This window comes from Penicillium crustosum (assembly GCF_028827405.1).
Source record: "Penicillium crustosum strain IBT 35664 chromosome Unknown utg000001l_segment0_segment0, whole genome shotgun sequence".
NCBI lineage: Eukaryota > Fungi > Ascomycota > Eurotiomycetes > Eurotiales > Aspergillaceae > Penicillium > Penicillium crustosum.
The window spans coordinates 118,854-132,567 of NW_026623122.1; the positions used below are offsets into that span (position 1 = coordinate 118,854).

At 46.9% G+C, this 13,714-nt stretch overlaps 5 protein-coding genes across 5 annotated transcripts; 2 read left to right on the forward strand and 3 right to left on the reverse strand.

Annotated features, from left to right (window-relative positions):
• Positions 1-166: 166 nt before the first annotated feature.
• Positions 167-1,182, reverse strand: N7487_000046 (putative aldo-keto reductase (AKR); the record flags this gene model as incomplete). Its single annotated transcript, XM_056867795.1, has 2 exons — positions 167-856; positions 922-1,182. Coding segments are annotated over 2 exons (951 nt in total), but the record flags the coding sequence as incomplete, so codon positions are not given.
• Positions 1,183-2,482: 1,300 nt separating this feature from the next.
• N7487_000047 (putative GPI anchored protein) lies at positions 2,483-3,181 on the forward strand (the record flags this gene model as incomplete). The annotated part of the gene is made up of 2 exons (XM_056867796.1): positions 2,483-2,810; positions 2,868-3,181. The coding sequence occupies 2 exons, from the start codon at positions 2,483-2,485 to the stop codon at positions 3,179-3,181; spliced, it is 642 nt and encodes a 213-aa protein (XP_056732580.1).
• Positions 3,182-3,523: 342 nt separating this feature from the next.
• N7487_000048 (DUF3431 domain-containing protein) lies at positions 3,524-4,938 on the reverse strand (the record flags this gene model as incomplete). The annotated part of the gene is made up of 3 exons (XM_056867797.1): positions 3,524-3,740; positions 3,800-4,351; positions 4,427-4,938. 3 exons carry the CDS (start codon positions 4,936-4,938, stop codon positions 3,524-3,526), a joined length of 1,281 nt encoding a protein of 426 aa, XP_056732581.1.
• Positions 4,939-8,671: 3,733 nt separating this feature from the next.
• Positions 8,672-10,810, forward strand: N7487_000049 (uncharacterized protein; the record flags this gene model as incomplete). Its single annotated transcript, XM_056867798.1, has 4 exons — positions 8,672-9,170; positions 9,271-9,817; positions 9,890-10,110; positions 10,151-10,810. The coding sequence occupies exons 1-4, from the start codon at positions 8,844-8,846 to the stop codon at positions 10,808-10,810; spliced, it is 1,755 nt and encodes a 584-aa protein (XP_056732582.1). The 5' UTR covers positions 8,672-8,843.
• Positions 10,811-12,615: 1,805 nt separating this feature from the next.
• Positions 12,616-13,365, reverse strand: htz1 (histone H2AZ; the record flags this gene model as incomplete). Its single annotated transcript, XM_056867799.1, has 3 exons — positions 12,616-12,866; positions 12,927-12,996; positions 13,267-13,365. The coding sequence occupies 3 exons, from the start codon at positions 13,363-13,365 to the stop codon at positions 12,616-12,618; spliced, it is 420 nt and encodes a 139-aa protein (XP_056732583.1).
• Between the last annotated feature and the right edge of the window lie 349 nt (positions 13,366-13,714).

A 13,714-nucleotide genomic window follows, 5' to 3' on the forward strand; every position in this document is an offset into this window, starting at 1 on the left:
GCTTATCAGGTATCAATAATATACCTACACGGGTGATCTTACAATTCTCAATCCTTCTCTTTTCTTTTTTCTTTCTTTTCTTTTTCAGTAACTACTACCCTTAAAGCAAGACGCGACTGTCTCTCATAGAAGCATTAACACAGCTCACTCAACATTTCATGTGGAACTAGATTCTAGATTCCCCTATCAAACCCCGGAAGTCCGTCAGAATCTGTTGCCATAACTCAGGTTCCTTCTGCGTAAAATTCTCGACCTGTTTAGGAGCAGACAAGTCTTCCTTCATGCGGGACTCATCCTTGGTCCCATTCAGCACCACCACATCCTTCAAGCCCATAACTAAAGTATAAAAAGCAGCAGCCGGGGTGATGTTAACATGGCGAGCAAGCTGCTGCACCGGCTCGGAGCGCATGAGGTCTGGATTCGCTGTCAAAGTCCAGAAGCTTTGATATATGATCTGATTTTCGCGGCAGAACGCGCGCAGGGGGACATCAAAAAGAGTGTCCTCGTAGAATCTATTCTGGACCACCGATGGTTTCACATTTGTTTGGGACGATGTACACAATTCTCGGAGTATAGGCAATGTACAATTGGAGATACCTAAATTCCGAATGTGGCGGGGGACATAAGTTTCAAGGGCATGCCAGGCCTCCAGGGTATGGGCCAAAGTTGACAGTGGTGAATGAATGATCACTGTGTCAATGTAGGACTCATCCACGGAGTCGGGGTCAACTGTTGAGCGAAGATTGTGCAGTGATGATTTGATAGATGCATGGACCTGATCCGTCACCGTCGCTGAAGGATCATAGGGCATGTTGGCCAGATCCTGTGCTGAAAGAGGACTATATTTGGTTTGCACCTAGTTATAGTTAGCTAGAAACCCCCAAAATACATATAAGTTAAAAATAACAACTGCCCACTCACGTATAAGTCTGCTCGGCCGACGATCCCATCGGCAATTGCTCTGCGGATGCCATCACCAACGAGATGCTCTTGGTAATGGCGGGGCTGGGCCGCTGTGTCCACAGCCCGGAAACCAGCTTTGATTGCATTATAAACCAGATCAGCACTGCGTTCTTTCTTCCAGGCTGTGCCGTAGACGAAAACTGGGATGGTGGTGGAGACAGTGCCCTGAGTTGGACGCAGGCAGTACTTTTCCCACATCTTGCCAACAGTTCGAATCGTCTCTATTTTTTAGGGATCAACGGGATAAAAGGTTCGTGATTGACTAGCTTCGGTTAAATGTACCTAGGTAGAGAGCAGAGCAGAGGTACGGTCAAGGTGGGAATGTTCTAGATGATGTTATGATTGCGGGGTCCACTTCAACGCTTTCTTACTAAGTACTAGAAGCCCTAGGCGATGGAAGTAATACTTATTCGAGTACGGAGTATAACATACTGACCAGACTAGAATGAATCCACTACTCCCTAGCTTTACTCAAAATTGGGCAAATTTATCGATAGTCTCGTTAGTCTGGACTAGCGGTCAACAAAGTCACTTTGGGCAATTTCAGATGGTATACCATATAAAATCATGAAATTCGAAAGTTGTTCATAGATTAACGAGCAATACCCCAAAATTTCAAGAATGCTGAAGCCTGGAGATTAACTCACATAACATTTAGGGTCGGTTGTACGGAGTATACACCAGGGCTATCTATATATAGCAGAATGATGTGCTCGGCTATCGGCAACCCGCATAGCTTCTTTCACTTGATAATTATAGATTCAAACATGATTTTTTATATTCGAGAGTTGTGTATGGAGTAGAGAGTACTTCCCATAGCTACAAAGAAAGTCAATTAGCCTATGGCCTTGAAGGCTGCAGAATTTCCCTGACTGATATGCACCGATTGGCCCCATAGCGTGGCTTAGACCCTGGACTTGTATAGGATCTCCGGGGTTGAATAGGACCCTTGCTTGGCAAACGAAGAGGAGTATGGAGTAACTCAAGAATGTATGTCCAAAGGTAACCCATACACAGCTCGGGGATACAGCATAGCCACAGTGCTTGCATATTGATAGAAAAATATGTAGAACACAAAAGCCAAATGCACGATATTATTAGCACCCTCATATGGGTACTGCCATTCAAACGCTTGGCATAGTCTTGGCTGGTGACATAAACCAGGCAGCTACTTTTGCACAATCAACATTGGCGGTTCTGCGCTGATCGGTGCATCCAAATTGCATACTTCCAAGTTGATCTTGTTGTTGACAAGGGTGGACACACTTGGGGGCTCAGTTCACTTCCTAATTCAGAACCCACTATACACGGGGAGTGCCGACAAAGAAGAACATATCCTATGGATTGCATGTAAAGCCAAAAAAAACCAGCAAATACCGGGTTGCTTGGAATGGGCTTAGCGAACAGAGTTATACCAATTTCAACATAAATATGTCTTGAATCCCCGCCATTCACTTGGATCAGAAACAGAAAAAAAACCAAATCGATCTACACTCTACAATCATCAAGATCAATAACCATGCGTATCCAGCAATTCCTCCCTCTTTGTGGCCTCCTACTTGCCAGCGTTGCTATCGCATCCAAATTGGACCACGATGACGTCCCCACCCGCTGCTGGCCTGCCTGTGGCTCCGTTGTCGGTATCGCCAAGAGTTGTGATGCCCAGCACGAACGGGATTCGGCTGAGATCCAATGCATTTGCGATTGGGACGCTGCCAGAACTCAGATTCCGCTCTGCTCCGCCTGCATCACCCAGTATCAAGCCGACAGGCGCAACCACAACATCACCCATAACGACCATGACGACGATGACGATGATGACGATGACGACGACGACGACGATAACGGTATGTATAATGTGAATACATCAATAAGATACAAAACGAATCTAATGTATTGATCAGAGGCCCTTGACCTGGTCCACTCTTGCTCGCTCACCACGACTACCTACAACTCTGCCGCCACTACTGTGACTGGCACATCTACCACCACTGCTGGTTCAAATACAGCAACCGTCACAGACACTTCTAGTACCAGCGGAACCAACAGCCAGGATTCGACTACGTCTGTCTCCTCGGGATCCTCTGGTTCCGCTGATGCCTCCTCAGGCTCTGCGTCCTCTCCCACACCTACTCCTGATACTGCAGCTGGTATTTCTGCTCCCAGCGCTGCATACATGGCAGGTGTCATGGGACTGATGGCTTTTGCTTGGCTGTGAGGAGTGTGCCAAAACCGAGCAAGTGAAGAGATATACGATGGTTTGATGAATATATCCAATGTCTTCCTTTATATTTGCAGATGATATCGATGAGTTATGTCTAGTTTGAGATAGTCTATAGTATATGCAATTGGCGATTTCGGATTCTTTTGGAAAAGACACGAGTATAGTTATGGTCGAGTTTATTTGGCCAAGATCTGTCGGTGACTAGCTAACCTCGGGAGTAGACATAAAGTAGAGACAATATACAGCAACAGAATTAAGAAGCAATCACATTGAACATTAAGGCAAGTCCAGGTATGGATACATCCCAGAAGCTTTATATAAGTTAGGTAAATACAATCATGTCTCGTTCACAGGTGTTGCGTGCACAGGCGTTTCCTTCACGAGCATCCCCTTCGCAGGTGTCGCATGCACAGGTGGTTCATACACAGGTGGTTCATCTACAGGCGTTTCATCGTCCCAATTGCCCCAGAAGTCATCATCAAAGAAATCATCAGCCGGTTCCACGTAATCCATGGCATATACATTCTTGTAACACTGTGCCTTTGCAGGACAACTATTCACGCTCGAGGGTTAGCATCAATTCCCTAGACATCTTTTTGTGTTATAACTTACAATACGGGATCCTGCCCGAAAATAATGTGCCATATGTATTCAAAGACGCGACCGCTCGTCTCGTCATCCAATTCGGTTGTCATGAGCCAATCATGGTATGACTCATAGGCGCTTCGTGGGCGTTGGAGGACCTGCTCCCTGGTTACAGCAAACTGAGCACAGCAAGGTGTCGCAACCATCTCAGGCACATCCGTGTTATTAAAGATACGGATCCAAGCACCCGCAAAGGCAAGCTCGGTAGTGCGACCAGCCATTTGCCGGAATGGCTGGACCTCGTCGGGACATCCAGGATTCCAGTCACAGCGTAGGTTGAGATATCCAACTTGTCGAAGGTAGTCGAGTTGTAGTCTTTGGACGGTCAACACATTGTCCTGCTCCCAGAATTCGACGTGGCCGCTATGTCGATGAGCGTGGAGGAAGACCATGTACTCAGGTAATTTGTCGTAGTTGTCGAGAATGTATTGCAGGTAGGCACTGCTTTCTTTGCCTTTATTTTGTTCAACTTGCAAATCTGCTTCGGGGTCATCGACAAGGTAGACTGCGTGTTGCCATCTAGAAATCGAGTTCTGGATTAGTTTTTGCGTACATAGTTTGTGATCGATTAGTGATTGGTCTATAGAGACATACTCTGGTAGCTCATCCTCAAGCCAATCAGTGTTTTCGTACGACATCTTCCCCAGAACAATGACGCGATCCGATTTCGGAGTGACCTTTGGGCGAGGGGGAGCAGTAGACGAAGGTGCCACCGCATCATTATGCTCTGCTGGAGCAATTATTTGAGCGTCGTCGAATATGCTGTCAAAATCATAGAATTTGGGCGCCCCTCTAGATCCGAAGAATAATTCTCCCGCCCATTCAGCGCCGGGGACATCAACGGGGATGCGCTTCGGTTCCGGATTCGCTATCAATGGACGAGGCGTTGGTCGGGCCGTAGGGATCCATTTCCTTCGGGTTTGGGTCTGTGAAGCTGGCGTCGCAGTTTGCGAGACCAGCTCAATATATGAATCGCCATTCAAGACATAGCGGTCGGAAGTGATTCCATCAGTTTGCCATTGCAAGATGGAATCGAGGTGAAATTTGACCAAAAACAGGGTTGTAATTAGGCCAATGGCTATCACCACTCGCAATGGGGTTCGCATTGTCCAGCATGCGAGTTGAGGCGAAATCGAAATCAAATAAATCGAAATCTAATCGAGATCCCAAGAAGCGAAAAGCCCGCACTTTTAAACGTACGTTAGTCTCCACTTCAACGGCTTGGCCTTCAGCCCGTCAGCTTGGCCGCGTGGTTGCTGCACAAAATATACGTACGTTGTCTGGACAATATATACCCGTGGACTATCTGCCTTTTTTTTCCCCTCTTTCTTTCTTTTAAAAAGAAAAACATGTTCAGATTTAGTTTATTACTAGTTTCCGAGCACATTTTTATTCGCCTCAAGTGAAATAATCATCACTGTCCACGGAGGCAAGTCGCAAATCTGGCGAGTGCAACCTCTTTCCATGTGGGTCTGGCACTCGTCACTCATTCGTGTCGAATAATCCGATCTTGTCATGAAACTGTCGATCTCTTGATTTTTAGAATTATTTCATGTACTCCGTACAGTTTATGGATTATCCATAACTACACATTTTGTACGGAGTATGGAGTATGTTGTGTTGAAATATAAAATATATAGGTAGAAAAATTGTATATATATATATATATATTTATGTAGCTTAAAGCCGATTTAAAGACTGCATAAACTACATACAATTAACCGAGTAGTTTAGGATGTAACCTTAGAGCGTTTCAAACGGGTCAAACGGGTCAAACGGGCCAGACCTTATGCATTAATCCTATATGTAGAATAACTAGGTTAACTATATGTATGTTGTATATACAATGTACGTCAGACTTCGAGGTCCAACCCTGCAAGGTTGGTTCATTGCCTGATTTCTCAGGCCTACACACACATTGCCCAGGCTTGTCCATTTAGGCTGGTCTGGTTTCTTGAAACTGACGGCCTGTCGTTTCAAGTATATCTCTTAGTCCCTCTGGTTATCTCTTATTAACCTTGTAACTCCAGTGACTCCGGCTTATGTCAGATAATTTATGGCTGATTCAGAATGGCCTATACTTTGTACTCAGTACTCCGTACTTCGTATGAAGATCAAATATGGGTCTATTGGTAGAAATATGTCTCATTTTCCAGGGGGGGAGCGGGAGTCTCGTTTGATCAGCCGTGATATGTCAATATTGCTTTTCCCTGGCGCAGCGGTCTCTGTGCGGGTAGATCCTAGGAGACTTTCTTTTTCCTTTTTTGTGTGAGTGATATTTCAGAGTACAAAATCCACGGAGTAGGACTACTCTGTATGGTGGATACGCATTGCTTGTTCCCTTCACCTCAGGGGGTAATGGCCTCTTTGGGGTGTACCCATGGACGACTACTCGTTAGGATTACTGAGACAATCCTTCCGTCCATCCATGGATGAATAATCCGTAGAACTACCCGTGGACGGAGTAGTTAGGGAGTCCCTGGATGTCCAAATCACAAATTTCTCCTGAAACGTGGATGTGCTTGCGACCCGACCCGACGCTCTGTAGATCAATCCACTACCATAAATTCTTCCCCTGGTTTGGGGTTGATCGCAAATTCTCATCTTAGTACAACCATATATGGAGTAGGTAGCGCAGGTTAAGTAGAGTGCAAGATTAAAAGTGCACCTGGGAAATGTCATGTGCCAGAGCTACTCCGTACATAATTCCTCTTGCTAGCGACACCTCCTAATCCAGACTACGGGGCCTATTACGGGAACGACACCCGAAGCGAATTAGGCTAAGTCAGAGAAGGGGGAAAAAAAGTTCCGTCTTTTCTAGCGTCAATCTGAATCCAGCGACCATACTCCGGAATACGGAGGAGTCAATGCCGAGTACGATTATCGTAATAACGAGCCGGAGAGCTCCAGAGCTCCACCCGGGATCTGACACTGCCACTAAATGTTCTAACCAGCGTCTAGCGGGTTCTAGCTGGACCACATGAGCCTCTGAGGAGCTTCGGCGCATGCGCTAGAAACGGGGGATGCGCGGATCGTGGAGACCAGGCGAAAGGTCCAATTTCGTGGAGTGGGACTGACGCCAATATACTAGCTTGCATGTACTCCGTGCTCCGTACTCCGTACTGCATACTCCGTAGTGTCAGCTGCGATAACCGATGGGAATAAGGTAGCGTATCCGACTGGGCCGAACCATTATGGCAAAGTGTTAAAATAACTTGGTGGCTTCATAAGGTGGCGAGTCACGAATTCGCCTTGAGTGGAAGGATGGGGCGAAGTGAAATTAGGGGGTGGAACTAACTTCAGGAGTAATAATAGTATCCCGGAATAAAATAGTAATAAGAAGTAATTATAGAAAAAAAACCCCCCTGAAGCAGATGAAATATGGAATATCCAAAAGAATTCAGTAATTAAAATGGAGCGGAGTCCATGATAAATACTCCATATATGCATGTTCAAGTTGTGTCAAATATAGAGAAATCACATACAACATACGGAATACTCCGTACAGTGTGCAGGAATGAACCCCCCCTCCTTGCAACGCACGAGGCAGGGCGCGAACCCGTCTATACGTCAGACAACCCGTGGGACTCGTCCACGGGTGCATGCAAATACATAATTTTAAGACGGAGTAATACTCCGTACGCCGTGAAATTGGAAATAATACTCCAAATCCGTTCAGGGATGAGAAACTCCCAGCGTGTCCACTACGGGGTCCTCTCAATCGCCTAGTGACGAGTCTAACGAGGCACCGGCGTCTTGGTAAAAAGGCTAAGGAGTATCAGGAACTGACAGGAGAGAGACAGGGGAGCCGAGAGACTGGAGTTGTTGATCTCTGCCTAGGCACCTCTGAGTTGGTGAGTGGTAGGGGGTACCTTCCAAGGTTCCCAATTCCGAGGAAAAGGGGAATATACATGGTGTAGATGTATGTAACGTTCTAGTTAGTTTATAATATACAGAGTACATATAATATAGCCAAAGTTCAAGGGAAACCTTCCTAGGCTGGAAGTGTATACCGTTACAAATGATACAGTTATACAAATATACAAATATACAAATTAAAAGAACCAAGCAATTCTCTTGTACTAGGGCTGTGCTGGGTGTACTCTGTCATGCAGTCACAGATTAAATAGTATAATCTTATTGGTATATGGGGAGTCCACCTTCAGATCCAGGGGGAGGAATAAAAGTTGAAGATCTAATATAAACTCGAAGTAGTACTATCAGGGTATGCTCTATATTAGTGCTATAAGTATGGCTTTGCCTCCTTTTGATCCTTTTTTCTTACTGGTTTAATTTCTGATTTCCTGCATATCTAACTGATCACCTGCTTTTCGACCTAAACTACGTTTCATCTTCTCATCTCATTCTCTCTTTTTTTTTTCTCTCCCTATTCATCTCTCTTCAACTTAATCACCTCCTTACTCCCTCCGTTCTTGGCGGATTTGTGGACCGCTTTTCCTGTTGAATTCCTCTTCTTTTTTAAAAAATTTCTCTTTGCTCTCTTTTTTTCCCCCCGCTCTCTGGTCATTTTCAATATTTGATCTTGAAAGAGATCTGTCAACTTTTGGTTGGGTTTATAGTTCTCTGATATACCTGGGAAAACTCCAGTTCCACCCAGTTCCAAGGGAAATCCCCGGACCACAATAACCACAACACATCCAACTTCGCGGGCAAAAAAAGGAAAAGAAAAAAAGAAAAGCCAAAAGAGAACTTGAATGAAAAAGAATCTTTGATCTTTGGTGATATTTGGCCTTTTCTATTCTGCTTCTCTCTTATTTTTCTTATTCTTCCTTATTTTTTTCTATTTTTCCTTTTTTTTTTTCCTTCTCCGCCCCAGAATCTCCCTCCGATCGGCTTTTAGTCCAAAGTTTTCCTCCTCCCCCAAAACATCCGCACAATCCCGTCCCTCGACGGTTTCTTTACTTCCAAACCTTGCGTCGCTCTCATGGTGGAGTAGTGACAATTATTACTTAAACCGGTTTGGATTTTCACATTCCTTGTGGAATTCTCGATGAGTTATCAAGACATGTATCACGATCATTCTGCGCGTTCCCCTGGGTCTCAGAGACATCAACAACCCCTACACCGTCAACCTTCTCGACAGTTTGACGCATACGGTCCTATGCCGACCAACATGTACGAACAGGATCAGATGCGTTACGAGTCCGCTCGCCTCGAACGCCTGAACCCATCCCTGCAGAACAATTACGGATATGATATCTCCGGCTCGCAGACTTGGAACCCCAACGGTTTTGCTAATGCACAAACACTCGGAGGAATTCGCTCAGCTTCCGCCAGTTTGAAGCCGAATGCCCGTGGACGTGCAGGCCTTCCCACGGTATGTTTCATCCCATTTAACGATGACTCCCCCTATCTTCATGAGGGGGAGAAGAAGAAAAAGAAGAAAAAGAGAGGACAATACTAACAGGCTTCTTAAGACGTGGTTGGATCAGCAGCCGAATATTCCCCAAGCATTCTCGAACCTGGGCCCTGGTCCCATTCAGAGCAGCGCCATGCGACCGGAAGCCTCCGCTTCATCTGCCGACGACGACGAATTGATCCCAACCGCGATTGTCATCAAGAATATCCCTTTTGCCGTAAAGAAGGAGCAGTTGGTGCAGTTGATGACAGAGCTCAACCTTCCCCTTCCCTACGCATTTAACTATCACTTTGACAATGGTGTCTTCCGTGGTTTGGCATTTGCCAACTTCACTTCCGCCGAGGAGACAGCAACTGTGATCGAGGTGCTCAACCACTTTGAGCTACAGGGTCGGAAATTGCGAGTCGAGTACAAGAAGATGCTTCCCCTGCAGGAACGAGAACGGATCGAACGCGAGAAGCGGGAGCGCCGTGGCCAGCTGGAAGAACAGCATCGCCCGATGGGAGGAGGCCCTCAGCTCCAGACCCAGAGCTCCATGTCTTCACTCACCTCGCACATCCCGGCAACCTCCCCATCGCCCGTGTCCCAGCGTGGCCAAAAGATTGGTAGGTGACACATCCTTGAAGTTGTCGGAAATTTTGACCTGTCGCTAACCAAATTTTTTTCCACGTGTACAGATGTGGACTTGAACGACACCCAGACCCTTTCTTACTACTCCCAACTACTCCTGTTCAAGGAAGATACTGTTCGCGATTCTGTGATCTTCCCCCACAACCTCACTCCATCCCAACGCCGTACAGTCCACACCCTGGCCCACAACATGGGCTTGGGTCATGCTTCACGTGGCAGCGGCGAACAGCGCCAGGTGCAAGTCTTCAAGATCGCCGCCGGTGCCAATGTCAGCCCCCCCCGACCTCCTCAATCCCCCCTCTGGCCAGTCGGACAGTGGTCGCCGTGGCCTTAACCGGGCGGCAACCATCGACTTCAGTGAGGCTCGCCAAGAGGGGCCAGGGGCTTTTAACACCTTGCGTGGACAGAACTCGGGCTTTCTGGGCGTGATGGACTCTCCTGGCAACTTTGCCAATGGCCAGAACCTGCGGGCTGCCAAGTCCTTTGCCGACCTGCGATCTTACACCCCGTCGCCCGTGCCTTCCTCCGCTAGCTTCCCCGCCGCATTGCAGTCCAACGGTGCCCGCCTCCAGTATGAGGGCGCGCCCACTGCTACTTCCAACACCCCGACCCTCACCCCTGTGCAGTCTGGTTCCTCTCTTGGCATGCAGCGTGACGACAACCTGCTGGTCAACAGCCTGGGTGGTCTGTCCCTCGGCACCGGTATTGGTGGCCCCAACTCGAGCCCCCGTCGGCTGAGAGGCATGTTCTCTTGGGAACAGGACAGCCAACAATCTAACGCTGGCGCCATTGGTAGCAACCGTGGCATGGGCATGGGATATGACGGCCAGCAGGAGCGCATGCCCGTCCGCCAACCCCGTGGCCCGACCCCTGATAAGGGCACCGGATTTCGCCGGCAGAACGGCCACCAAGCCCGCGGAAGCGATGAGCTCCGCACCAACTCCGGAGTAGAGATCATCGTGGAGTAGAACATTGGACGAATTTATTGAAGATGGCGACTCCCTTTTTTATTGCCAGCATCCGACTGATTTGCCGCGAGACGAATACGACTTGTATTACGAGTCCCTGTTCTGCGAATTACCGGCTTACGATTCGATGAGGGATGACGAGATGACAACAACACAAAAAAAAAAGACCAGAAAATCCTTTGTTTCGCTGATCTAGCCAAGTTTTAGACGTTTCCTTTTTTCTTTGGGGCAGCCCAACACGCGGTTTGGATGAATGCTTTTGAAATTTCCCCGACTCACAGTTTCATGAAGACTCTGGACTTGGTTCTGGACTGATACTTTTTTTTATTTCCAACACTTTCTGATAATTGCGGGCGCCTTGCAAATCCATGGATTTCTATTTATGCTGTGTCGGAACGAACTCCACGACCCCGAACGCCTCCTGGTGATATGGGACGCATACGAAGAATGACACAAAAGACCTTCTGCCCACGGCAGAAGAAACGACAATACCAGCATTTTGCATATTCTTGTCTGTTTTAGTTTGTACATGGGGTGACTCGCATCTGTTTTAATGTTTCTGGCCCGTCTTATCCCGACAACTGCTTTCTCTCCTACACGGTGGAAATTCATGTTCGGTTTGTCCGGGTAAGATGGTTGTGACATGCCTGTTTCTTCTTTTTAACTTCTTTTTGCTTTCTTTTCCCGCGTGCTTTGACTGCTTTCCCCGTTGACTGGACGTCGTTCGTCTCGCAAAATGGTGATCAGGGTGAATCCACAACTCTGTTCTGTTTTTTTTTCCCCTTCCAAAAATGAAACAGTTATATTGATTGTGATTCTGCAACCTTTGATTGTACCCATTCTACAGATCTACCTTCCACAGTGCGAATGCATCTTTTGCATTCCTGTGTCAGTGATGTTGATATATTTCCCAACTTCCCCTTCTGGAGGGTTCTATTCCTCTTCATGCTTGGTACCTTGCAGTCTAGGGATCCTTTTTTTTTTTTTTCTTTCTCTTGCCTTTGCCTTTGTACTCAGATTCTCACAGTTCAATCCATGTACCTTCTACCTTACTTCTATCCTACTAGTAAGTGAGCCGAGATTATAGTTGTAAATATTCCGAGGGAATCTCCACTCTGTCCTTCTAACCTGAATTTTTGGGTCTCACCACTATAAGGATTTCCAACAGTAAAAACGAACCTCATTTTACCTTCATCCAATCTCAGGGATGAACCCAAAATCTAGATGCCAAGAACAAATGACGCGGTCCCATATTGTTTATCTCTCGGAGTTATGCAGGTTTGTCCCTGTCGATCCCCCGTGGAGCTAGTAAAGTTCCTGATTTTGTATGCAAGGTCTTGTAAAATATTCATACAATATCAATGTTTGACCCCTCAGGAATGTGATGTGGATAATCAGTCCAATCACGGAAGCACAACCTTGGAAGTCCCAGGATTCTATACTCAAGAGACTTCGACAGGTAAAAGCCTACAAAATAGATAATCGTACAATTAATACATATACATAATAAAATGAATCGTGAAGCACATCGAATCAGTAAAATTCCCACTACCAGGATATCCCCATTTTCCCATTACAGCGCCCTATGAACTCGAAATGAAAAGAAACACGATTGAAAGCAAAGACCGGGGAATATCAGAAAAAAAAATACATCAAAGTAGAGCGCCGTGAAGAACAAAGACGAGAGGACTGAAAAAAAAGGGCCACCGAGGTTAGTCGTAGGTTTAGGAGTCAAGGTATTGAGGTCTCGACGGTACCTCCCGCAGTGGCAGCCCAAATTTTCAGAACTTTTTTCAGATGTTGATTTAGAGCTCGATCTTGCCACCCTTCTTCTTTTGCTCGACCTTCAGGAGCAGTGCACGGTTGATGCGGGGCAGAACACCACCGAAGGCGATAGTTGCGCGGATAAGGGTGTCCAATTCTTCATCACCACGGATGGCGAGCTGGAGGTGGCGAGGCGTGATACGCTTGACCTTAAGATCCTTGGCGGCGTTACCGGCCAGTTCGAGAACTTCAGCAGTGAGGTACTCAAGGACAGCAGTCACGTAGACGGCAGCTATAGGAAGAAAAGTGTCAGCGACGGGTTTGGGGAATCAGTCGAAGCGGCACAGCATACCCTTAGCACCGACACGCATCTTGTTCTGAGTGTTGTTCTTCAAGAAACGCTTGACACGACCACAGGGGAACTGGAGAGTGAATTTGTGTTAGCAGTCGCGTCATAATAGCCAGCTGGTGATTAGAGGAAAACATGGTCGAGAGAGAGAATATGCGACGGCATGGTATGAGTTCCATAGATATCGAAAGAAAATGCCCCTTATCGAGCAGCAACGAGGGACCGAGTCGACGCGTCTTCGAGGGGCAGTTTTCATCGAGTAACTCATCGCTCGTATCGCATGACCACTCTCGCACGAGATGATTTCTAAGCCAGCAATGAGAGGAGTCATAATCCCACTAACCTGCAGACCAGCCTTTGCGCTGTGAGACTTTTGCGCCTTCCCCGCAGCATCACCCTTTCCGCCCTTTCCACCGATAGACTTTCCCTTTCCGCCAGGCATTGCGAAATAAATGTGCGAAGACGGTCGCAGAAGTAGATATAGCAGATAGAAACAGAAACCAAGACGATTTGGTAGTGGTGTGGATGTGGAGACGATTCAGGGTGCGGAAGATACGCGTGTTGTTGATGGATGGAGAAGTCAGAATGTGCCTGGCGCCGGGTGTGCCAAAAAGACACTTGGCGCTAGTCCCAAAATGGAAGCGTCCTTTCTCACAGCGTTGGGGGTTCTTGGCTGTATATACGGCCACCCGCAGGACCATTGGGATCATCTAGAAATTAGTTGCTGCAGAGGTTATCAATTTATTTCGTTTCTTTCTCTTTCGTTCTCTTCCTGAAAAAAAATAGAGAAG